Source organism: Eubalaena glacialis, chromosome 14 (genome assembly GCF_028564815.1).
Source record: "Eubalaena glacialis isolate mEubGla1 chromosome 14, mEubGla1.1.hap2.+ XY, whole genome shotgun sequence".
Lineage (NCBI taxonomy): Eukaryota > Metazoa > Chordata > Mammalia > Artiodactyla > Balaenidae > Eubalaena > Eubalaena glacialis.
The window spans coordinates 32,134,998-32,162,336 of NC_083729.1; the positions used below are offsets into that span (position 1 = coordinate 32,134,998).

The 27,339-nt window shown below is 33.2% G+C and overlaps 1 protein-coding gene across 4 annotated transcripts in view; it reads right to left on the reverse strand.

Annotated features, from left to right (window-relative positions):
- The window catches only part of SOS1 (SOS Ras/Rac guanine nucleotide exchange factor 1), a 147,522-nt gene that overhangs the window by 49,777 nt on the left and 70,406 nt on the right, over positions 1-27,339 (reverse strand). For 3 of the 4 annotated variants that reach the window (XM_061210677.1, XM_061210678.1, XM_061210676.1), the window contains exons 3-8: positions 22,162-22,293; positions 19,972-20,136; positions 16,932-17,141; positions 14,274-14,417; positions 6,221-6,331; positions 6,048-6,146 (exon numbers count right to left, since the gene is read on the reverse strand). In XM_061210677.1, coding sequence (XP_061066660.1) covers positions 6,048-6,146; positions 6,221-6,331; positions 14,274-14,417; positions 16,932-17,141; positions 19,972-20,136; positions 22,162-22,293 — 861 coding nt within the window. The remainder of the gene's footprint in view (positions 1-6,047; positions 6,147-6,220; positions 6,332-14,273; positions 14,418-16,931; positions 17,142-19,971; positions 20,137-22,161; positions 22,294-27,339) is intronic. The other variant, XM_061210679.1, reaches the window with a different exon arrangement.

The window sequence follows — 27,339 nt, forward strand, 5'->3', positions numbered from 1 at the left end:
ATTTAATGTTAAATTTTCACATATAGCAAGTGTCTAACCATGTGAACATTCAGATTAAAGTCTTTAGTGTCTCTTATTTTCTAAAGTAAAGCTTGTGATCAAGTGTGCAGTGTGCTTGCACTGCACTGTTATAACAAATTAACATCCACTAAATTATTTACTATTCCATTGGTTCTTAATTTAATCTTACCTAAAAACAGAGGGTTGTTGTGATGTGTTAAAATTAAACCTGGACATGTTTCTCTCAATTATTTTCCTAATCTCGTATGTTTTATTATCAATGAAACCTAAGAAAGGTATGGAAGTTTTAAGTGTTAAATTTTCTATTATTTTTTCATTTAAGGGAAAGCATACATGATAACCCCAACCTCAGTTATGTACATTTAGTCTTATTCAGAAGATTGTTAGTAATTTTTAATTCCCATGAGTTTTTAGCTGCTTATAATCCATCTATTTGAAAAATACTGCAATTGTTGGCTTTTCACTAGATTTTTGCTGGACTGAAATTAAATGTTAAAATCTAAGATCAGGAGGAAATGATTAATTGGCCCATGCAAAAAATATATTTTTATGCATTTAAGAAAGCCAATATACACTGGAGGATCAGAAAAACAAAAATGAATTTAATTTTTATAGTATACCAAAAACTAACTGTAATGGGTTGAATTGTGTTCCCCAAAAAAGTTCTACACATGGTACCTGTGAATAAAATCTTATTTGAAAATTGGGTCTTGGGTTTCGCTGGTGGCGCAGTGGTTAAGAGTCCGCCTGCCAATGCAGGGGACACAGGTTCGAGCCCTGGTCCGGAGGATCCCACATGCCGCGGAGCAACTAAGCCCGTGCACCACAACTACTGAGCCTGTGCTCTAGAGCCCAGGAGCCACAACTACTGAGCACGTGTGCCACAACTACTGAAGCCCGTGCGCATAGAGCCCGTACTCCGCAACAAGAGAAGCCACCGCACGCAATGAGAAGCCCGTGCACCGCAACGAAGAGTAGCCCCCATTCGCCACAACTGGAGAAAGCCCGTGCGGAGCAACGAAGACCCAACGCAGCCAAAAATAAATAAATTAAATAAATTAAAAAAAAAAAAAAGAAAATTGGGTCTTTGCAGATATAATCAAGTTGAGATGAGGTCACACTGGATTAGGGTGGGTCCTACATCCACTGACTTGGCATTTTATGAGAAAGGAAAGAGATTTGGATGCAGAGGTAACAGAGGAGAATGTGAAGATACGAAGAAAGTGATGTGAAGATGGAGGCAAAGATTGAAGTGAAGGCATTTATAAGCCAAGGAATGCCAAGGATTGCTGGGATACACCAGAAGCCAAGAAAAGGCAGTAAGGATTCTTCCCTAGAGACTTTAGAAAGAGTATGGCCCTGCCAACACCCTAATTTTGGACTTTTTGTCTCCAGAACTGTGCAAGAATAAATTTCTGTTGTTTTTAAGCCACTCAGTCTGTGCTGCTTTGCTCTAGCAGCCCTCGGAAACTAACACACTAATGCACAAATAACAATATAGATTTGAATCTGATTTTTTAAATTGAGGGAGACTTACTTTCCCCTAGGTTATATGTATCCAGCATATTGGAAAGAGAATAGGTAATTTTCTAGGGAACTGATTGGCTCAAAATCACCCTGGATGATTTTTTTCTAACATTTGTCTGAGTATACCTTAAGAGGATAAAATAATATATCTAAAGAACAAAGAAAAAGTTAACATTTTTGCTGAACTGAACAACGTACTGATTTGGTAACCTTCAAAATACTGGTCAACATATTTACTTAGCCCCAAGAAACAACTCTAAATTGGTTTAATAAAGCAAATTAAACTTCACATAGGAAAATCACATTACTGGAACAATGAGGTCTTCAAAAGGACACAAAGGAAGTTTTTTTGTTTTTTTTTAACTTCATAAAAATTAACTTTAATGTGAAAAAAATTAATCAAAGGTTCCAAAGACTTGATTGCGAACTAACTTGCTGGGGGGGGTGAAGAAGGGGGGGGGGAAGTATTTCTTTTTTCCAGTTTCAGTGGCATTAAAGTCATACTATTAATAACTAAACTTTTATTTTCTGAATTTGTAAAGTTGAAGGCATTCTAAGTTTCCAAAGTAAATGTAATTATATACAATTTACAGTTAAACTATTCCTACAAATATAAAACATTTATAGGAATAGTAAGGAAAACTTACTTTATTTTTGCTATTCATTTTTTAACAAGCATTTATGGAATGTCTAAGTGCCAAACACTACTAGGCATGAGAATTCAAAGATACACAGGGCTCAGTCCCATTCTTTATGGAGTATACAGTCTAATGACAAGGTAGACAGTAAAAATGGGACATGTTCTATAAAGACATACGAAGAGAATAAAGGAGCTTAGTCAAAGGATCAGCCTAGGAAACCAAGGGAAATTTGACGGAGAACCAACATTTGAACAAACTCTTTGACAAGCAGGAATTTTTCAGATGAAAGGGGAAGGTAGAAATAGAAGAGAAATTCCAGGAAAATAGAAAAAAAGAAAGATATGGAATCCTGCATAGATTTGACATATCCAGCGCTGCTCAGAAATTTTTTATGGCTAAAGCATAAGGTAAGTAACATCAAGTATTGAGAGACGAGGCTGGAGAGAGGCTAAAGAATTTAGACTTTGTGTCCCACTTCACAGGGCACCAACTGCACTTTTCAAACTGGGAGTTCCATGAGACACAAAGACCATATAGGAAACTGCTACAGTAACCCAGGAAAGACATGCTGAGGGTCTGGACTAAGGCAGTGTCAGTGGAATGGGAGAATAGACTGGATTCCAGAATCATTTCTGGAATCAAATCATGATGCTCTGCTAATAAGGGACAGAGAAGAATCAAAGATGGTACTGAGGTTTCTGGTGAAGGGATCTGAGGTGATCAACAAAGACATGGAATACAAATTTGGGCAGGCAGGAGAAGTGGGGAAGTGGTAAAAGATGAAGGTAGTAAAATGTTAGTTTAAGATATATGCAAGACAAGAAGAAAATTTTCTAGTAATGACAATACTCAGTATTTATATTTTTTACTGCATATGAAGTACTTTTACATACATTTTCTTGGTTGACAGAACAACCCAGTGAGATAAGAGCATTTCACAGATAAGAAAACCAGAGCTCAAAAGGTGAGGTGACTTGTTACAGGCTACTCAGCTAGCAGGCTACCAGGCTAGAGTCAGAAAAAAAAAAATCAGAGTCCTATCTAGTCTTTCAAATGCCACTCCATGCCATAGATAAATTATGGTTAGTTTCCAATTGTCATTGGTGTCTTAGCATTTTGCTGCTTCCCATTGAGCTGATTTTATTTAATCATTGTTGAGTCCAGAATCACCTAGTCCACACTGGCACTTGAAGTTATGACAATACCCAGAGGAAAAAAATTTAGTTAGTGAGAATCACATTACTGGAAAAAATCTTAGACCATTAAGTGTTAGAAGGTCTTTCAGTTCTTCTGATGGAGGAATTCTATGATAAGTTCCCAAAGTAACCTCCAGAAATAATTACAGTTTCAAAGGGTTCCATGGTCTAATTAATTTGGGAATTAATTGCTTTAGATTGCTTTATTTCACAATTTCACAAAGCCTTTAATATTCTAATGTACACTGAAAATTTCTAGGAGTATAATTAAGGATACAGTGTTCCCCAAACGTATTTGACCACTGAACATTTCTCCCAAACCTTTTTTTCTTTTTGGCTGCACTGCATGGCTTGTGGGATCTTAGTTCCCGGGCCAGGGATTGAAGCCAGGCCCTCGGCAGTGAGGGCATGGAGTCCTAACCACTGGACCGCCAGGGAATTCCTTCCGCCAAGCTGTTAATTTAGAGTATCTTATGGGACTAGCATTCTATAGAATACACTTTGAAATACTGCTCAATAAAACTATTTAAGCAACATACCAACAAATACAAATTAAAGATAATAAATACAAACAGTACATTAGTGCTGAGGGAATGCAGAATAAAAAGGAGGGATGACAATTTGTGGAAGTAATTGAGCAAAGTTTCCTGCCCAATATACTATTAATTTTGCAATGAAATTTAGGCAGTAATATGAACTAGGAATACATGTGCTTACCAGTAGAAATCTTTTAAATTGCTGATTGATGCAATAATAAAATAAAAATTTGGGGGACCTTCCCTGGTGGTGCAGTAGTTAAGAATCCGCCTGCCAATGCGGGGGACATGGGTTCGAGCCCTGGTCCGGGAAGATCCCACATGCCGTGGAGCAACTAAGCTCGAGTGCCACAACTACTGAGCCTGCGCTCTAGAGCCCATGAGACACAACTACTGAGCCCGCGTGCTGCAACTACTGAAGCCCACGCGCCTAGAGCCCATGCTCTGCAACAAGAGGAGCCACGCAATGAGAAGCCTGCGCACGGCAACAAAGAGTAGCCCCCGCTCGCCACAACTAGAGAAAGCCTGAGCACAGCAATGAAGACCTAATGCAGCCAAAAATAAATAAATTAATTTAATTAAAAGAAGTTTTATTACCATAACTTATAATTTTAAAAAATTTAATTGCCTATACTTGGGGGAGTAAATAATTAATTTCTCTTATACTATTAAGATGGTTAGGTTTTATAGCCTTCTGAAACTTCATCAAAGCTTCTTGTTCTTACTTATTAATTAATGACTGCTTCAAGGTTTCATATGGCCTTTAATCCATCAGAATTTCATTGTAGTCTCAGGTAAAAATCTCATTATTACAGATTCCATTATGAGGAAGGGATCTATATAATAAACTTGTTTGCAAATGTCCCATTCTGAGGTTCTGATTTGTCATAATGAATTTTTATAAGGAATGATTTACACACCAAATGCTTCCTCTTGATTATCCTCTTAAAATAATCATCCTATATTACCGAAGACCATAAATGGTATTCTGTTTGCAGCCTAGAACAGAGAGCTAAGAGCTCCATAATTCTGCCTGGTGATCAAGTCCTTTAACTTCCTTGGTCCTTTCCTACTTCAAACATTCCTACTTAACAAATCTAACTGAACTCCAAATTACTACAATGTAGAGAGACCTGGGAAAATGGAAGGAAAATGTAAGAATCTGAGTTCCTCCAGTTTACTAAATTCAGGCTTTCTATTCATTCATTGATTCATTATAGAGAGCCTTCATGTACTCCTGCAAACTATAAATCTGATTTCTAATAATACATGCTTCATAACAAAATCATGATATTAAATAGAATTTTTCTTTAATAAAACATTCTTTTAAAAACTAAAGAAATAATAATAGTATTAATACATGTCTTATTTTGTATTTATGGGGTTAGTTCATTAAATAGAATATCTTTATTATCTCATTCATTATTTAAAATTTTTGAAAAAAATTTGATGTTTTTTTAGGACATATTATCCATAATCCAAAGCAGACATCATTAGATACATAAGATATTTAAAAGTAAACCACCTGGAGCTACACTATTGAATTATAATTTATACAGACTAAGTTTCCCTTTTCCCTAGTTAATTTCAGTGCATAATAGGAAAAGAGGGAAAAAAAGCAGAACCTTTTCTTTTTGGTGCTTTTTAAATTGAGTATTTTAATCAAATGGAAAATTTTTACTAGGATTACTATAGTTCACTGCTTCTAAAGTAACAGTAAGCAGTTCTATAGATATAGTTGCAAACTTAAGCTACGAAAATTAGGTGATTAATCTTCTCCATTACTTTGGCGTTATCCCCACACTGGTTCCTTATCTAAGTCCCTGAATCTGCTGAGGTCCCAAAATGGAGACTTGGATGCATAAATACAAGGTTGTTTCCAAACATTCGACCATGTAAACAAAAAGGGCACAAGAAAAAAATATCTGATGATTGCTTTAAAATTCACTATTGAAACTGGAGAAAATATGCCACTCTTCTGTAGATTCATTTACATTTGCTTCTTAACTAGAAAAAGAAAATAGATACAGACATGTTCATGAGCGCTCACATAATGATTCACAAATGAACTGGTAAAAAACTGTAACACACTTGAATATTTTATAAGTAGAAGAAAGTTTTCTTACCTTCAGAAGTTCAAAGTAATGTAGACAGTGGTAAACAGGGGCTAGAAGTAGCCTGGGTAAAACATACTGAACAGCTTCTTTGAAACCTTCGCCTATTGACTAGAAAACAAAGTGATTTAATTTTTAAGTTTACTTTTCAGACATCATATATCTTGATCTAAAAACTACTATACCTGCAAATAGAGTGCCGCTCCAGGCTTTGATAACTGACTAAGGAAACGATCATGAAAACCAGGTCGTAAAATATCTCGAGCATATGATTCATATGGATCAAACGCCAGTTCCTTAGAAAATAAAGAAGGCAAAACATAAATAATCTTTCTCCAAGGTAAAGTATAAATGACCTACCACCATAAACACAAAAAGATTAAATTACGGGCACATCTATGCCTGCACAATTATATATTTCTTTTAAAGCCTCTAAACAAAATTACATTGCTATTAATTTTAACAGAATAAACCTAATATTCTCAATTAAGAAAGTAAATCAATTCTTTCTGATGAGTAATGGGATTCTTATATGTTATGACACCTCTCACGAAAGGGTTCTAGTAGAGTATCATCAACAAACATAGTCAAAAGAATGGGGGGATTTTTAGATCTGGAAAACTAAGTGTAGCCTGAATAATAAAGAACATAGATATCCACAACCAGGTAAAGTATAAACATTTAGAATATTGGTGCCAGACATTTATTTTCTCATAGTTATTTCTTGTTCATAGACTTACTTACACATTCTGCAAGCCAGAGGTAATTGTTTATATCATCTAAAATTCATTGGCACATTTTTCACAAAACAATTAAATAACAATTTAATCCAAATTGCCAAAAAATTTTACCATCATCAATCATTAATAAACTAAACAATTCTAAAGGTTAGAATCTACTGGTTTTGATGATTCCTGAGGAAAAAAAGAGTAGGTATTGTGATTTTATCAGGAGGTAGGATTTCTACTCTCCACCATCCTGTGCTCTATTCCAGGTAAAAATAAAAAGCCAAAAACCCCAAACTATTACGAAGATGGTGCTACAGATTCTAGCAAGAGCTCATTTCTATGAAGGGTAATTCTAGAAAGAGGAAGAGGACATCTAGTGGAGGACTGCAGAAGAATGAAGTTAGGAGTGAATGACAGAACAAATGATGTTTATTTTTAAATTACCCTTCATGTTGTTTCTCAGACTGTTTTCTTTAAGGAAAGATTCAATAATAACAACACAAGATCAGAAATCAGAAGACCCCAGTTCTGTTCTCTGTGAAATGCAATATGGGATATAAAGTTCCAAGTCATCCTAAATTCCTTGAGCCATTTCAATTCCTTCAACTGTCTTCTCAACTGAAAATTTCTGCAATAATATAACAATGGAAATGGCAGTCCATTGCAGATCTTACAGGAATGGATAGTAGGTTTTCAACAATAACAGCAGGAGGGAGTCAGGTATGAATAGACTGGATGGGAGAGAGGACTAAAAATGTGATTGGATGCTTATATCTTGGGTCTCTTGAATTCATGAACTTATATAGAGCAGATAATGTTTGTCCTCCTCCCCTTTCAATAAACTCTAATTTACTATAGAATTTTTATGACAATTACACATATAAAGTAAAGACTATACAGACAGTGTAGTGGCTTAAAAGCATGACTCTAGCATCAGAGAGACCCAGGTTCCACTTCTGATCGTACTACTTACTAGCTGTGTGACCTCTGACAAACTATCAACACTTACTCTCTCTAAGCCAAGTTTCCTCATTGGAAAATGTAGATGATATCTCCTTCAAGGAGTTGTTTTAGGAATTAAATGAGATACATGCAAAGTGCTTGCAATAGCGTATGCATATAATAAGAGGTGAATAAATGGTATCTAGTATTATCATTCTAAAACAGCTAATTTCAAGAGAGAAAAAAGTTGACAACTAACTGGAAATCTAAGCTCTCATCACGTAGTTTTATTCTTGAGGATAAATTTGTAGAATGGCAAGCACTTCTAAGAATCCTCGTATAAATTAATAGATGATATTATGATCAGTTTACTGGTTAAATGCAATACTTATAAGATGCATTTAAAAATTTAATTATTGATACACACAACTGTGTATTAACAGTTAAAAATATAGACTATTCTAAACATACAGAAAAGTAAAGAAAACAGTTTAACAACCATATTCACCATCTAGCTCAAAAAAAGCTCAACATGTTATAATACTTCACCTTTTTTTTTTTTTTAAAGAAATAAAACAGTACAGATGTAATTGATCCTCCTGGGCTCCCTTTCAGAAGCTGATTTCCTCTCTTGATAATCCCCAGAGGAAATCACTATCCTGAATTTGAATTTTATTATTTCCAAGTATATTTTTATATCATAATTACATATGTATCAAGAAATAAGGCAATGTTTTCAAATTTTATATAAATATTGTAAAGTACATAGTAACAATAAATTCTTCTGCAATTTGGTTTTTATATTCAAAGTCGTTTTAATGATTTATCCAATTTGATTCATATAGTTCCTTACAGTTCATTTATTTTAAACTCTGTATAATATTCCACTGTATAAATATATCTTTTTTTAGGTAAATTTTTTACTCTGAGATAATTTAGATTCACATGTCGTTGTAAGAAATAATATGGAAAGATCCTGTCTGTCTGCACACTACCCAGTTTTCCCCAGTGGTAACCTCTTACAATAGTACAATATAGTGCAATATCACAACCTGGCCATTGATATTGATGTAGTAAAGTATAAAATATTTCCATCACCACAAGGATGGCTCTTGTTGCCGCCCTTTTATAGCCACACCTTCCTCCTTCCCATCATAGCCTCTTTAGCCCCCAGCAACCACTGACCTATTCTGCATCTCAATAGTTTTTTCATCTCGAGAAAGTCATATAAAAGGAATTACACAGTATGCAACCTTTTGGAATTGCTGGATCATATGGTAATTCTTTAACTTTTTGAAGAACTGTTTTCCATAGCAATTGTACCATTTTATTTACATTCCCACCAGCAAAGTTTGAAGGTTCTAATTTCTCCACATCCTCTCCAACACTTGGTATTTTCCTTTCTTTTTAAAAATTTAATTCTAGCCATCTTAGTGAGTGTGAAGTGGTATTTCATAATGGTTTTGATTTGCATTTTACTTTTGACTAATGATGCTAAACATCTTTTCATGTGCTTGTTGGCCATTTTTATATATTCTTTGGAGAAATTCCTATTCAAATCCTTTGACCATTTAAAAACTGAGTTGTTTGTCTTTTTGTAAGAGTTCTTTATATACACTGAATATATCAGATATTATCAGACATATGATTTGCAAATATTTTCTCCCATCCTGTGTGCTGTCCTTTCACTTTTGATGGTACTCTTTGAAGCACAAAAGTTTTACCTTTTAAGTCTAAATTATGTATTTTTTTCTTTTCTCACTCATGCTTTTGGTGTAATATTTAAGAATCCTTTGCAAAGTCAAGGTCATGAAGACTTAGCCATGCTTCCTCCTAAGAGTTTGATAATTTTAGTTCTTATATTAAGTCTCTGATCCATTTTGAACTTATGTATATATGGTGTGAGGTAAGGAGTTCAATTTCATTCTTTTGTGCTTCTCATAATTTTATGTTTTTTTGTGTGTGTGAACAAAAGTTTAAAAATTTTAATCTCTTCTTTTATGGTTTGTACTTTCTATGTATTCTTTAAGAAACCCTTCCTACTTCAAAGTGATAAATATGTTCTCCTGTATTTTCTTCTGAACTTCTAAAGTTTTGCTTTTCATTTTTAGATTTTATTTAAACTACTGAGAATTTTTCCTGTATGATGTGAGCTAAGGAAGGAATATTTTCTTTCCACATGGAAAACCAGTTTTGACCCAGCATCATTTATTAATTAGTTTGTTATTTCTCTACTGATTAAAAAGTAATCTCTGTCACATATTGTGTGTATGTGTATTTTTTTTCAGGGTGCTCTATTCTGTTCCACTAATTGTCTATATCTACAACTAATACTGTGGCTTTGTAATAAATCTTAAAATCTGATAGGACAAGTCCCCTCAACTTGTTTTTCCTCAAAATTGTTATTTTTGTCCCTTCATTCTTCCACATGAATTTTAGGATCAGCTTGCTCATTTATAGATTATTCGGGGACAACTGCATCAATACAATATTGAGTCTTTCCATGAACATGGTATTTCCATTTATTCAGATTTTCCTTATGAATATCATTATTTTATGATTTTCTTAACAAAAGTCTTGCATATATATGTTTATTGGGTTTATTTCTGAATACCTTATAGTTTTGTTTCTAGAGAGAATGGAGGCTTTTTCCTTTAATATTATACATTCACTTGGTTGGAACTGAGTATAGTAATGCTACAATTTTTATGTTGGTCTTTTATCTAGCAACTATACTGAACTTGCCTAATAGTTACAACACTATATACATTTTCTTGTATTTGCTGTGTAGACAATTATGTTGACTACAAATAGGACAATTCTGTCTTTTCTATTCTTTTTCTGTCTTTTGGCTAGTATCTCTATTAGAGTGCTGAAAAGAAGTAGTGAGTGGCATTCTCCTACAGCTTAGTCATTAACTATATCTTTTATAGGTTTTTGATAGATATCCTTTATTAGATTAAGAAAGGTCCCTTCTATTCCTACTTTGCTCAACATTTTAAAGAAATTCCTGAATGAATGTTTTTCTATGCTCTTTCTTATTTGTTGAGATTTTAATGTTAATGTGAAATATTACATTAACTTTTTAAAAATTTCAAACCACTTAAGAGTAAACTTCCTAAGATATATCATACTGGCCACAGTTTTTATTTAGATTATAAACTGATTAATTTTCTTTGCCAGTTGTGTCAGTATGTGAGAGTGGTTCATATTTTTTTCTTGTATTATTCTCATCCAGTTTTGATAATACATGTATTGATATATAATCCTAAAAATTGAGTTGCCCTTTGTGTCCCTATTTTTTATCTTCCTTATGAATCTATTTTGTGGTTTTCTTAACAAAAATCTTGCATATGTTTATTGGGTTTACTTCTGAATACCTTATGGTGCTATTTCTAAACTGAATGGAGCAGGGGACAATTTTCAAAAGAGTAAGATTAACTGTTTCTTGAAGACTGGTAAAACTCCTAACACTTAGTGTATGCCTCATGTCATTTGTTGAAACATAGATTTGATTACTCAATTTTTAATGGTTTTTAAGTTAATTAGGATATCTATTTCTTAAGTCAGTTTTCCTATTTTATATTTTTTAAAAAGTTAACCACTCCATCCCAGTTCTCAAAAACTTTCAAATGGATCTCAGCATTCCTGAATGATTTAAAAAGTTGCAATCTGTAGTTATAACTTTTTCTTCCTAATATTTATGCTTTTCCTTTTTTCTCCCTTGATCAACATTATTAGAGGTTTTGTTCTATCTGTTGTGTGCTTTCTAGTTCATTAATTCTGTTCTTCTATTACTTCCTTTATGTTGTTTCTATTATTATCATCTCTCAAATTTACCTTATCTTTCCTGTTTCTTGGATTGAAACCTTTACTCATTTATTTTTAGTTATATCTACTTTTTAAAATATATGTCTAAAACTGTAAGTTTTTCTTTATGCATTGCTTTAGTTGCATCTTACAGGGTTTTGTATATAGTACTTTCACTTTTGCTCAATTTCAAGTATTTTGTAATTTTCATTGTCACTGCCTCTTTAATCCATGAGATATTTAGAAATTCATTTTTAAGATTTCCTAGTATTTTTAAAACTTTTTATTGTGATTTCTAATTTAATTTCATATAGTCAGAAAAGATGGTTTGTATGCTATTATGTAATATTTGAGACTTCCTTTTTTATCTAATACTGTAAGCAATTTTTGTAAATATAACTGGCATCTTGAAATGAATCTAGAATCATCCATATATACATAATCAAACCTGTTTATTTTCTTATTTTAACTTCTATAGCCTTAATCTTTTTTCTGTTTGTGATAGAGATGTGCTACAATTTCCTATCATAATAGTAAATTTTTTTCCATTTCTCCTTGTAATTCTGTCAGTTTCTATATTTTGAGGCTTTATAATCAGGTACACATACATTCATGATATATCTTCATGACATTGTCCCTTTTCCTATTTAGGTAGTGTTCCTCTCTACTCTAATGTCCTCCCCACCAAGCTTACTTTTCCTAATTATATCAATTGATATTTATATACTAGCTTCCCTTTATTTGTTTTCATATGTTGACTTTTCAATCCCTTTATTTTAAATATTTCTGTGGTTCTGTTTTGGGTGTGTCTCTACAAGCTGCAGAAAATGGACTTTTAAAAATAAAAAGTAAGTACTTTCTTTAAATAGGCGAGTTTCATCAGTTTACATATACTGAGTTACTAACATAGTAGTATAATGTAGTCGGATTTATTTGTATCGTATTACAGTCAGCCCTCTGTATCTGTGGGTTTCACATCTGCTGATACAGAAGGCCAACTGTACTATGCCATTTTAAATGAGGTTACTTGAGCATCCACAGATTTTGATGTTGGAGAGGGGATTTCTGGAACCAATCCCCCATGGATACCAAGGGATGACTGTAGTTTGTTTTCATTATCACTGTTTTTCTTTACTTCATTATTCTTTCCTATTATCAGTGGAAAAGATTAAAAAGTGTTCCTACAGTTCTTGTACATTGTAAGATATAGGTAGTATTTCTATTCTTTCGGTGATTTTCCTAAATGTTTTAAAATCAAATATAGTTTGTTATTACCTATAAATTTTTCTAAATTTTAAAGAGAGTTTACAGTTGTTTAGTTTTTCTTGTCTTCTGAATACAAGCCCATTTTATGTGCTGAGAAGTTTAGTTTACCTTCCCTTTTAAATTAAAAAAAAAATAGGTTTGTTTTTAAAATATTCAGTAGCTCGGGCTTCCCTGGGAGCAAAGCAGTTAAGAATTTGCCTGCCAATGCAGGAGACACAGGTTCGAGCCCTGGTCCGGGAAGATCCCACATGCTGCGGAGCAACTAAGCCTATGCACCACAACTACTGAGCCTGAGCTCTAGAGCCCGCAAGCCACAACTACTGAGCCCGTGCACCACAACTACTGAAGCCCACACACCTAGAGCCCGTGCTCTGCAACAAGAGAAGCCACCACAATGAGAAGCATGTGCACCACAACGAAGAGTAGCTCCCGCTCTCCGCAACTAGAGGAAAGCCTGTGCGTGGCAACGAAGACCCAACACAGCCAAAAATAAATAAATAAGATAAATAAATTTATTTAAAAAATAATCAGTAGCTTATAAATTTACTACTACATTTCTCAGCATTAGTTCTTGTATTCCTCAACCTTCCTCTGAGTACAACTTTCCCTCTTGCTGAAAAACATCCTTGTTTTTGAGTCTAGTTAGGTATATTCCTTTTTTCTTTTTATACTTTATGACTTCTGTATGTTTGAAGCAACACTGAGGGGCTGTAGTGAAGCTTAAACTTAGCATATTATTTTGCCTGAAAGTCTTAAATTTTTTGTTTTACAAACTCGACCCTGAGTTACAATAAAAGATATAGTTGATTTTGGAATGAGAACAAAGCAAGAGCTAGAAATTTCAGAATGACTATCAATACTAACTTATAAGGGCTAACTCAATATTTTAGCAGTTGAAATATCAAGGAGAAGGTTACCATTTTTCTACCCCTATGATATCTGAATCATCTAGGTCCTGGACTTGATTTTCCTATTCACTTCATCCCTCCTATTCTAAATAATTATGCACAGTTATCATATATTGAGTAGCTGTATGAAGCTGGTTAGCTAAATATTTCAGGAAAGTTATTTTATTTAACTTTCAAAAAATCCTGAGTCCTATTATTATCTTTCTTTTACAAATATAGATAGAGAGGCTTAGAGATGTGAAGTAAATTGCCCACGGACACATACAACTACTAAGTAGCAGATTTTAGACTGGAACACAAGTAGTCTGACCTCAGGTCCAAGTTCTGTGGCCTCTTCATTGATAAGATAGCCAATTAAGTGTCACCTGTGGGATCTGTTTTTTATAATGATGAGAAACTACTTTTTCTAAGTTTCGTGAGATAATGGAAACAAATGTTGACGATGACCCTTTGAGGAAGAGGCAATACAGTTGAGTAGTCAGCAGTTAATGTCTATGTTAGCTGGAAACAATAATTCAGATTCCAATTTTAATTCAAATGTCGGGCCTTCTAGATGCAGACTTTTTTGGTGTATAATTACTTACCTCTGCTAAGTCTTCAAAGCAACTTCCTACTAATGGATGGGGACTGCCTTCATCTGTCATTTCTACAGTATCTTCTATATGGCCCAGTAACTTTACACTAAGTTCATGTATATCCACTATACGACTAAATATATTTTCTACATCCTGTTGGGATGAAAAACACATTAATTCAGTTAGGTTGTATAATAAAACAAATTTTGAGCCAATAAGTCATTTTATAATCATGAAATTTAACATGGCAGATACAGTGAGAAATTTTAACAACTTACAAATGTAAGTAAGAGACAAAGAATTCCTTTGGCAATGAAGTATAGTTTGCAAAATACATTTCTCTCGGTCACTGGTTCTCAAACTTTTTGTTCTCAGGACTCCTTCACACTCTTAAAAATTATTGAAAACTCCAAAGGGCTTTTGCTTACTGTATTAGAAATTATTTACTATCAACATTTACTATATTAGAAATTAAAACCAAGAAAATCATAAAACATTTAATTCATTTAAAAATAACAATAAAGAGTTCTTTTATGAAAAGTAACTATATTTTTCTAGAACAACCAAAAATCTTAGTGAGGAGAATGGCACTGTTTTACATTTTTGCAAATCTCTAACACCTAGTTTAATAGAAGATAGCTGGCTTTTCATGTATAGTTCTGCATTCAATCTGTTGTGATATGTTGCTTTGGTTAAAGCATATGAAGAAAATCTAGCTTTACAAAGACATGTAGTTGGAAAAGGCAGGAGTCTATTCAAATAACTGTGGATACCCTTTTCTTTTCCTGCATAGTTTCTTTACTGAGATATGTCACGTACCACAAAATCCACCCTTTTAAAGTGTACTTTCACATATTCACAGCCTGTTCAATCGTCACTACCATCAAATTCTAGAACATCTTCATCACCTCAAAAAGAAAGGCTGTATCCAGTAGTAGCCCTCTCCATTCTTCCCCTACACACCCATCCCCAGTCTCTGGCAACTACTAATCCACTTTCTATCTCTATGGATTTCCCTAGTCTGGAAATTTCATATATATGGAGCGAATATCTTTTTATGATATTATACAAGTCAATAAATGGTAGCTTCTTAAAGGTTAGTTGCAATGTAGAATCTGAAACTATACAAATTTTGTACATTAAAATCCACTGGTCTATTTTGAACTTTGAATGGATGTTTTACCCAGGTGTGATTTTGTAGTGGAATTGCTAGGTTGTATGGCTAGCTTATGGCTAATATTATATGAAATTATCAAATTCTTTTCCTAAATATTTATACCAGATTACATTCTCACAAGCAATGTGGGAATTTTACATTCCCAAAAGCAGTTGCTCTACATTCTTTTCAACATCCAGTATTGTCAGTCTTTTTAATTTTAGTTTTTCTAATGAGTGTGTAGTAGTGTCTCATTATGGTCTTAATTTGCATTTTCCTTATGACTATTAATGTTGAGCATCTTTTGATGTGCTTTTTGGTCATTGGTATACCTTCTTTTATAAAGTGTTTAAATTTTTTGCCCACCTAAAATATCAGGCTGTTTTTCTTATTATTGAGAACTGCAAAAGTTCTTTATATATTCTGAATACAAACCCTTTGTTAGATATATGTAATTCAAACAGGTTCTTACAATCTGTGGCTTACATTTTTATTTTTCTGACAATGTTTTTCAAAGAGCAAAAGTTTTTTTCATTTTAATGAAGTCTAATTCATTAATTTTTAATTTTATGGTTCTTGATTTTTGTGTCCCAAGAAATCTTTGCCTATTCTTTACCACTTTCTGTTTTTAAACAACTTTATTAAAATATAATTTACATACCATGCAATTCATCCTAAAGTGAACAATTCAATGGTTTTTTACTATATTTACAGATTTGTGTAACTCAAAATCTACTCCTTTATTTTTTAATGTCTGCTCATTGCCATAACATTGAGTGAATACCAGTCTCAGCCTCTGTTGTGAGCACCACTTCTCCATCAGTCACCTGTGACTATGTAGCTACAGTTCTAGAAATTACTAGAATGCAACTCCCTTAGACAATCTCAACTGTTCTCATTTAGCATTTCTCCAAGACTCAATCAGGTTGGTTTAATTACTACTGTAAGATCAGTAGTCCCTTCTCTAATTTTCAGTTATTGGCACCTTCCTCTGTGCTCCCCAAAATACTGCTGTCATACTTCTGGTTTATGGTAATTACCACATTGCATTGCAATTTAATTTAAAGTTTACATTTCTGTCTTGACTGAACTAAACTTGACAGAAGAAACGGTTTTTTATTCATCTTTGAATCCCCATTGCCAAGTATGGCATCAAAAATATAGGCAGCCCTGATGAAGTGTTGGTTCAATGATGCAAATGAGTCAAATTAAACACAGAAATCTTCCACCTAAACAAGAGGTTTTATTCTTTGGAGTACATGGAAGAGTCTGTGAATTCATTTGTACTTACACAATCAGTCTAGTTTAGATTTTGTCTTTTAATTTCTGATGTTTAATTTATCAAAACTGTTGTAGCAACTTTATTTTTGATCACAGTCATGATGAATTAAATCCCACTACTTTTAAAAAATGGACCAATTAGCAATCATGAACTATACAAATTCAAATTTGAGTGGTCATGTAAAATTAACAACACATGCAATGATATACATTTATTCAATGATACTTACATTAGCTGAAAACAATTTTGAATTGGAGACAAAGGGCTCTCTAAAAACTTTTATAATTAAATTAAGTTCCCTTATGTATTGTCGAATTTCTGCCATAAATGCTTTTACCAAATCATAATAAGTTTGCTCTCCTGAGGTGGAAGGCTCTTCATCAGTTAAAGATAATATATTTATATCTTCTACATCTTGATGAAACATATCCATCAATACCTACAATCAGAGATATAAGAAAGTATAATAAAATATGAATCTATAGTCCAACTTGAAGTTAAGCACCCTAAGCTATTATCTGAATACAGTTCTTAAATGATAATAAGTAGACACACAATTACCTCTTCTTGGATATAATGCCATTTCCCCCTCCACAGCTTCTCTAAGACAAAATTCTACATCAGGTATCACAAACTGCCTCTCCCAAGTTCTCTGTCAATACAAGTATCTGTCTGTCTGTCTGTCTCTCTTGTTAACTGTATATTACTTCTAATTTGTTTCCAAATCTTGTCTTGGATTTCTCTCTTAGTTTCCTCTGTTTCATAACCTTGGCATCACCACTTCATTCCAGGGCCTCACATAATTCATATTTGAATAATTCCTACGTTTGCTGGTGATTGATCAAAATAAGTCCTGTTTTTTTTCCAAGAAGTCTACTATTACTACTCCTGCTAAACCTTATCTTTTCCCTCCTGTGAACTTCGACATCATTATCCCTATAACACAATGAAATATTTTATCTTGTATTACTTTCTGCTTGTTTCACAAATATAAGTACCCTTTCATCAAATCTACAGTCTCGTTCTATATTTCTCTTGCATCTCTTCTCTGTGTGAGCACGTACTACATACTCAGAAATATTTTATCAATTCATTTAAAAGTGTCAAATATTTTATATTCATTGAAAAATAACTTTTAAAATCAAATACTCATTCATTAAAAAATAAAAACATTTGAAATCCTTCAGATGAGTTGATTTTCACATTCTGAAAGAACAAATATACTAAAATATATTTAAGTGGATTCAGCAATCAGAAAGAATATTCCGAATCAATAATACTTGGAAAAAAGGGAGTGAGACGCTTCATCAGAAAATACTTTCTTTTCTGAAAAGTCATTTTTATAAAATAAAATTACTGAGGCAGTACAGTGCAATGACTTAGACTCAGATCTGGAGTTCACGTCTAGGCTTTGAAACTTCTCAGAAAATTCTAGACCAATTTCTTTATCTCTCTGAACCTCAGTTTCCCTTTTATAAAATGTAGATAAGAGCATCTACCTTAGAGGGATATCATAAGGACCAAATGAGATAAGTCGCATATATGCTTAACTTTCAATAAATGTTTGCTCTTAACATAATCATAGTAAAACCATACAAGTAGTATCTAAAGAAAGCTAGGCAATGAAATTAAACTCTCAAGAGTTTAGTATTGGGTTGGCCAAAAAGTTCCTTCGTTTTTAAGTAAAAATAAAAGATACATTTTTCATTTTCGCCGAGAAATTTATTGAACAACGTATTCACCCATTTTGTTCCACTACCTTCTGCCATTTTTCAGGCAACTTCATAATTCCACCTTCCCAAAACTTTTTAGCTTTTTGAGCAGAGAACTGTTCCAGATGCCTTTTACAGTCATCCAGGGAATTGAAATTTTTTCCATTAAGAGAATTTTGTAGAGACCGAAATAAATGGAAATCTGAACGTGCAATGTCTGGTGAATACGGTGGATGAATCAGAACTTCCCAGCCAAGCTGTAACAGTTTTTGCCTGGTCATCAAAGAAACATGCGGTCTTGCGGTATTCTGATGGAAGATTATGCATTTTCTGTTGACTAATTCTGGACGCTTTTCGTCGAGTGCTGCTTTCAGTTGGTCTAGTTGGGAGCAGTACTTACTGGAATTAATCGTTTGGTATTCCGGAAGGAGCTCATAATAGAGGACTCCCTTCCAATCCCACCATATACACAACATCACCTTCTTTGGATGAAGACCGGCCTTTGGTGTGGTTGGTGGTGGTTCATTTCGCTTGCCCCACGATCTCTTCTGTTCCACATTATTGTACAGTATCCACTGTTCATCACCCATCACAATTTGTTTTAAAAATGGAATGTTTTAATTATGTTTCAGCAGAGAATTGCATATGGAAATATGGTCAAGAAGGATTTTTTTCACTTAACTTATGTGGAACCCAAACATCAAAGTGATTAACATAACTAAGCTGGTGCAAATGATTTTCAATGCTTGATTTGGATATTTTGAGTATGTTGGCTATCTCCCGCATGGTATAACGTTGATTGTTCTCATTTAATGTCTCCATACGATCGCTATCAACTTCAAATGGTCTACCCGACCGCGGAGCATCATCCAGAGAGAAATCTCTAGCACGAAATTTCCCAAACCACTTTTGACATGTTCAATCAGTCACAGAACCTTCTCCATATACTGCACAAATCTTTTTTTGTGTTTCAGTTGCATTTTTACCTTCCTTGAAATAATACAGCATAATATGCCGAAAATGTTGCTTTTTTTCTTACATCTTCAATATTAAAATGGCTACACAAAAATTCACCAATTTTGATATTTTTTTAAAATGCACACTGAAATGACAGCTGTCACAATACAGTCTAACAAAACTGTTTCGAATGAAGTTAAAGACAACTAAGCGCTACTAGAGCCATCTTATGAATGAACCTTTTGGCCAACCCAGTATTTTTACATTTTCGAGTATTCTTTTCAAGTAAATCCATAATCTTCTAAGTCTTCCAATCCAAATAAAAATTTAAGAAATTCACTAATAAGAGATTATTACTGTTATTAACCCTACATGCAGCAACACATAAAAGAAAAGCTACATGACATACTTAAACACATTTTAATACTATATATATAATACTTTATTTACATAAAGTGATATCTGGAGTTCTTGCCATTAGATTACTAAAAGTATGCCCTAACAAACAATATACAATTTTATTCTGTCTGAGTAGTATGTTAGCACCCAGTAAGTCATGAATAAAAATTTAAGAACAAAACATATAGATCAGTATCCTACCTTATCAGCACACATTGCCACTTTAATATCTTGTTTTGTAATTTCATAATGCCGTATATTTCGCACATAATTCCCCACCAGCTTTAAAATGTCTGCAGAAATGTATTCTAATACTGCTACTATGTAAACAGAAACCTGGTGGTCAATTTTATAACCTAGGACCTCCTGAAAAAATTAAAAGAAAAGCATGTTTAAAATTATTTACTATAAATTTGACACACTGATTTTTTAAAAAGTGTATACAGTTTAGCTTAACTTTTACTGAGGCCTGTGATTATCAACAGCATTTAATTTTAAGTAGTTCATCTATGAATAATATACATATTGCTATTTGAAAATGTAAACCAAGAAAAGGTAAGGCAAAATTACTTATGCTCACGTAAAATACTTAAGAAGTACAGATAAGTAAATAGATAATCCCTAAACTAGGAAGGGAAGCCCAAGTTTGGGGGAGGGGAAAAATGCTCATTGTTACCTAATTAAGAATACCTGGAATTAACAATGACAAATGAGGGTTTTTTTCTTTATGCAGAAAAAGAGTTAATATATTATTGGTATCTGGGAATATCCACTATCCTTATACCTCTATCCTTCTTTCCAGAGGAACCTGGGCTTCCTAAAAACCCTAGTGGTACATTCATTCCTGACATCTGGGCTGTTTCTATGGAAAAAAATTCATGCTATGTCTTGCTGAACAACAGTGGTTATTAAAGGCACATTAAACAGTCCTATTATCAGACTTCAAAGAGAGTATGGGCTTTTGTGGGGCTGACCAATTCCTATAGGAAAATAAATTCTGTTTTCTAAACAATCCAATTAAGAAAAAAAACTTCAAAATAATAAGTTTACTTATATATTTTATAACAACTTTAAATGGAGTATAATCTATAAAAATATTGAATCACTACGTTGTTCACCTAAAACTAATGTAACATTGTAGATCAACTATACTTAAAAAAAAAAAGTTTACTTATAATTTGGGAACAGGTTGCGTTTACCTTTAAGAATATGTAAAAACTATTAATTGTTTATAGTGATGTGGATATATTAATAAATTGAAATGCTACCCACAATTAGACCCTAAAATGCAACATTTAGAATCATTAACACAGCATGCACATACCTCAATTTGTTAATTCTCTTAGAATATAATTCAATGTATGGCTATAAAAATCATGAAAAGAGAATTATAAAGAAGTGCAATGACTAACAGCTTAGTAATTTTCTATAACTTGAACTTATTTCCTCAGACCAGTTAGTAAGTTATATGTAGATATTTCTATTCAAACAACAAAGGACAAAACGTAACCTTTTGATAGTCTTAATCACCCAAGTGTTCAGCCTTAAATCTTGTACAAGATCAAACAGACTTGGATTTCCTAATGCTATCACTTAAGAGTCCTGTGAACTTGGAATAGAAGTTGCTTAATCACTTTCTGCCTCAGTTATCTACAAAGTGGGGATGATAATAATTAACTCTGTTGAATAATAAAACTTAGAGATAATGTATGCAAGCATTAGCATTTTACTTGTATTATAGTACACAGAAAATTACTGATATCAGAAGTATTATTAAGGTTTTAATTATCATACCTATATTTTTGATGTGAGAGTTAATCAATAGTTTGTTCATTGTATTAAATAAAAAAGAAATCACATTATCAGAGTTTCTAGCAGTTATTTTTTCTATTAGTTCTGGAGAGACTCAACTGACCAACTGACTAATATAAATGACAAGTAGGACTAAATAGTGTAGGTGATCTTTATGGAATTTTTGTTCAGAGATTACACATAGCCCTATGGCAGTCTCACAGAGGTCCCTACACATCTAACTATGTGAAGCATTTATAGGGACACTTAGGTCTAGCCAACAAAAAAAGGATTTTTACAAGTTCTCTTTGAGGTTCTAGTAACATCTGAGATGAACAAAATCCACAATTATAACTTTTCTTAGTGTTTTCAATTTGCTTGATTATTACTGTTGGTATGAGATAACTTTAAGTCATGTTGTCCAACTTATAGTTTCCTATTATATCATCCCTCCCCGTGACATAAATTCCTGGAAAAATTAAAACGAGAGAATGTCACTCTTCAGTTGACTCTATTATCCATAAAACATATTCTTTGTGTTTGAAAATCATGGGTTTTATTTTGCTTTTAAAAGGCAAGAAGGCAGTATTTCAGCTTTACCTTTAACAAAGGATGAATTTTTTCTACTGGGAGAGATAAAGGGTTTCTTCGTTTCCTCTTTTCAATAGCCGACTGGGCATCAGCTATTGCCCACTTATCAATTGGATGAGGGAAACTTTTTTGAACACGTTCCTTGGAAAATAGGAAAATAACAACTAAGCAACAAATATATTAAATAGTGCTCTTCACTTACAATTTACTTTTAAAATCAAAGAATACCAAAAGCAGGCTTTTCACATGTAGTATAATTTATACTACAAACATACCTAAGCTAAGAGAAAACCATAACTGCCAATGTACTAGTTTCTTAATTAGGCAATTAAGAGACTAAATGTTCCTTCTATTAACTAGGGGAAAAATCACATTCTGAATTTCAACTTCACTGTGATAAAGCTAATGACAAGAATGAGTAGACGCTATTTAAAACATTACTTATATAAAATTTCAAGGAACAAGACCTAAGCTCAAAAAGCAAATATCTAAATCCAGTTCTCATTTGCCCTTTCTTTCAACACCAATTACAAGCTAAAATAGCAGTTTCTACTTGAAACTTCTAAGAATTTTTGCTTTATCCATCATGCAAAGGTACTTGACTTCAAAACTATTTATAAATCATGGAAAATCAAGGGTTTACATTAGTAACTGCAACTTTAATACACTGTAGCTTATCATTAGAGTTTGAATCTTCCACAGGTTATTAATTTTTATCAAGATATTTCATTTTAATCCAGCAGTTATCCGGTTAGAATTTCCATTGAAAGTGAAAGAACTCATGTTAATGTAAAAGCTGAATTTCCCGACTTTAATAAACTAATATAATTCACTTCAAACAAAAGGTACTTTCATGCTCTGAAGTTTTTAAAATCCACTTTCAGGATACCATAATTAAAACCAGTAGAGGTCGCTATTACACAATTTTAACATGTATTTTAAATTGCTCCATATTTAGTTAGTAATATATAGAAACTGTTTAACATCACTCCTGATTATAAGTGTAAATTAAAAGTTTTGTCAATTGCTATTAAGATGGAAAATGAAAAAGAGATTGCTATGTGATATTCTGTGGAGGGAAAGGAAACATTGATTCCAGGACATGTTAATAACAAATTTATAAATTCAAAATAGTTTAACCCATTCAAATTTAAGAAATTTTCTCTTCATCTATGTTCAAGGATAAGTCAGCTTCTAAATATAAGAAGTGATCATTTTAAATCTAATGACAGAAATTATTGTAGTTAAAAATGGAGTTCACAAACATTTTCAAATGTCTAGTTGAAAAGCTATTTTCTATGATGCTATACCCTCATATAATAAAGGCAATACAAAGGTCCAAAATACTGGGGGAGTTCGGCAGGTGAAAAAGGACTAATAAAGGAAGGAGGAAAGGGTGGAAAAGAATGTCCAAAACAAGAATTCTCTTCCTTTCTTCCAAGTCAATACTATAGACTTGAGAATACAAAAATGACAAGAGATTTAGGACTAACTTTACCATGATTCCCAATTAAAAATTTCATACTGATGGGTTTAACCCATGGTTAACTGAATAAATAGGTATAACCATGATTACAAACCTTATAATAGTATAGCCCTATGGCTGACTAACATTTTTTTGGTGGGGAGACCTCAATGCATAGTAAGAAATAGTAAGTTCTTAATACATTTTACATTACATCCTTATACATCACATACATAGTACACTGGAACAAAGTTTCATAAAACAAAACCTTCTATTACTATAGGCAATGCACTGATTTTTCCTATTCATTTATAAAAATGTTAGTTGGGCATAAGGGGTGATGACCTAGAATCTAAAAAGCACTGGTGTATAGTGGTGACAGAAAGCAGCAGAAGAGAACAGAAGCTGAACTCAATCTAATAATTCTAAATACATTTAACATACATCTTTGAAAAAAAATCATCAGTAGAATTACAAGGCAAACTGTAGGCAGGGGTTGAGGCAGAAGAGAAAGAAAACAGAACAGCAATCCTTGCCCATCTCAATTTTATCAACCTAACTCCAAGTTTATCTATTGTTTTGAGAAAGAAGGGGAAGGAAAGTCAGGAATGCTAAAAGAGAAGGCAAGAAAGGGAAAATAATAATGATGAAGAAAACATTTTAAACTTACTTATTAGTGTATTACTGGATTGTATATTTATGAGGTAATACCAAAGGTCATGGGAAAGATTAGTAGGGTCAAAAAAGATGCCTTGAATGTGGAAAGGCCAGACTGAAAGAAATACTTTGTCTCTTGTAGTGGCAAATTTAATTACAATTTTAGAGCAAAATAAAATTTATTTTTACACTTATCTTATATAATTTAAGGTAAAGAAGCCCAAGGAGAAATGATCAATGAAAGATTCATGAATTAAATAAAGTCTATTACTCTTTCAAGATACTCTTTCAAGGTGCCACTTTCAAGATTAATAGTTTTGTTTTAAATTGAGAAACTCCACCTTGATTGATATTTAGTGGCTTTGGGAAAAATAAAAGATAGAGAGCTAGGTTTGCAATTCAGCTCTGTCTCTTATTAGCAGAACCTTGTCTTTTCCTTTACATAATAAAGGTGTCTAAATAGATAATCTTGATGATTAATTCCAAAAGAAACATTCTAGGATCTATAAAAATTCCTACACATGCACTTCAGTGTAAATATTCAGACCTGGAGGTACTTTTGAAGTGCTATTAATAGTAATAAAGGCTTAGAATGTGTAGGAGAATTTTTTTTTCTGTCTAGAAAGGTAGAAAATATTGTGAAATCACTTGGGAAATCGAAATGTGAATGGCAAACTTATTAGAAATTACAAAGATTCTTTAGGATGTGAAGGAAAAGAAAGAAAGTTAAAGAAAAAATGAATGGGAAAGGAAAAGCAAACTTTTAAAATTTAAGGATTCCGCTCACAGGGGGAAAAAAGTCTAAGATAAAGGAAAGAGAAATAAATGGGATCCAAATTGGAATAAAAGAACTAAAACTGTCACTGTTTGCAGATGACATCACACTCTACACAGAAAATCCTAAAGAAACTAACAGAAAAAAACCAGAGCTCACCAATGAGTTCAGTAAAGTTGCAGGATGCAAAATTAATATGCAGAAATCTGTTGCATTTATATACATTTCTAACAATGAAAGATCAGAAAGAGAAATTAAGGAAACAATTCCATTTACCATCACATCAAAAAGAATAAAATACCTAGGAATAAACCTACCCAAGGAGGCAAAAGACCTGTACTTCAAAAATTATAAGACACTGATGAAAGAAATCAAAGAAGACACAAACAGATGGAAAGATATACTGTGTTCTTGGATTGGATGAATCAATACTGTCAAAATGACCATACTACCCAAGGCAATCTACAGGATTCAATGCAATCCCTATCAAATTACCAATGGCATTTTTCAAAGCACTATAACAAAAATTTTTTAATTTGTATGGAAACACAAAAGACCCTGAATAGCCAAAGCAATCTTAAGAAAAACAAATCTGGAGGAATCAGGCTCCCTGACTTCAGACTATACTACAAAGCTACAGTCATCACCACAGTATGATACAGGCACAAAAACAGAAATATAGATCAATGGAACAAGACAGCCCAGAAATAAACCCACTCACCTATAGTCAATTAATCTATGACAAATGAGGCAGAAATATACAATGGAGAAATGACAGTCTCTTCAATAAGTGGCGCTGGGAAAACTGGACAGCTACATGTAAAAGAATAAAACTAGAACGTTTTCTAACACCATACACAAAAATAAACTCAAAATGGATTAAAGACCTAAAATGTAAGACCGGATACTATAAAACTCCTAGAGGAAAACATAGACAAGACACTCTCTGACATAAATCGCAGCAATATCTCTTTGGATCCCCCTCCTAGAGTAATGGAAATAAAAACAAAAATAAACAAATGGGACCTAATAAAACTTAAAAAGCTTTTGTACAGCAAAGGAAACCATAAACAAAATGAAAAGACAACGTACAGAATGGGAGAGAAAACATTTGCAAATGATGAGACCGACAAGGGATTAATTTACAAAATATACAAACAGCTCATACAGCTCAATATCAAAAAAACAAACAACCCAATCAAAAAATGGGCAGAAGACCTAAATAGACATTATTCCAAAGAAGACATACAGATGGGCAAAAGGCACATGAAAAGATGCTCAATATCGCTAACTACTAGAGAAATGCAAAGCAAAACTACAATGAGGTACCACCTCACACCGGTTAGAATGGCCATCATCAAAAAGTCTACAAATAATAAATGCTGAATAAGGTGTGGAAAAAAGGAACCCTCCTATACTGTTGGTGGGAATGTAAATTGGTGCAGCCACTATGGAGAACAGTATGGAAGTTCCTCAAAAAACTAAAAATAGAGCTACCATATGATCCTGCAATCTCTCTCCTGGGCATATATCCAGAGAAAACCTTAATTCAAAAAGATACATGCACCCCAATGTTCACTGCAGCACTATTTACAATAGCCAAGACATGGAATCAACCTAATTGTCCATCAACAAATGAATGGATAAAGAGGATGTGGTATATATATACAATGGAATATTACTCAGCCATAAAAAAGAATGAAATGATTCCATTTGCAGCAACATGGATGGACCTAGAGATTAGCATACTAAGTGAGAAAGACAATTATATGATATCGCTTATATGTGGGATCTAAAAGAAAGAGGGGCTTCCTTGGTGGTGCAGTGGTTGAGAATCCGCCTGCCAATGCAGGGGACACGGGTTCGAGCCCTGGTCTGGGAAGATCCCACATGCCACGGAGCAACTGGGCCCGTGAGCCACAACTACTGAGCCTGCGCGTCTGGAGCCTGTGCTCCGCAATAAGAGAGGCCGCGATAGTGAGAGGCCCACGCACCGCGATGAAGAGTGGCCCCCGCTCGCCGCAACTAGAGAAAGCCCTCGCACAGAAACGAAGACCCAACACAACCAAAAATAAATTAAAAAAAAAAAAAAAATGCAAATAAAGGCAAAAATTTAAAAAAAAAAAAAAAAAGAAAGAAAAAAAAAAAGACATAAATGAACTTATTTCCAAAACAGAAAGAGACTCACAGACACAGAAAACAAATTTATGGTTACCAAAGGGGAAAGGGGGTGGGAGTGGGGATAAATTAATAGGCCGGGATTAACATACACACTACTGTGTATAAAACA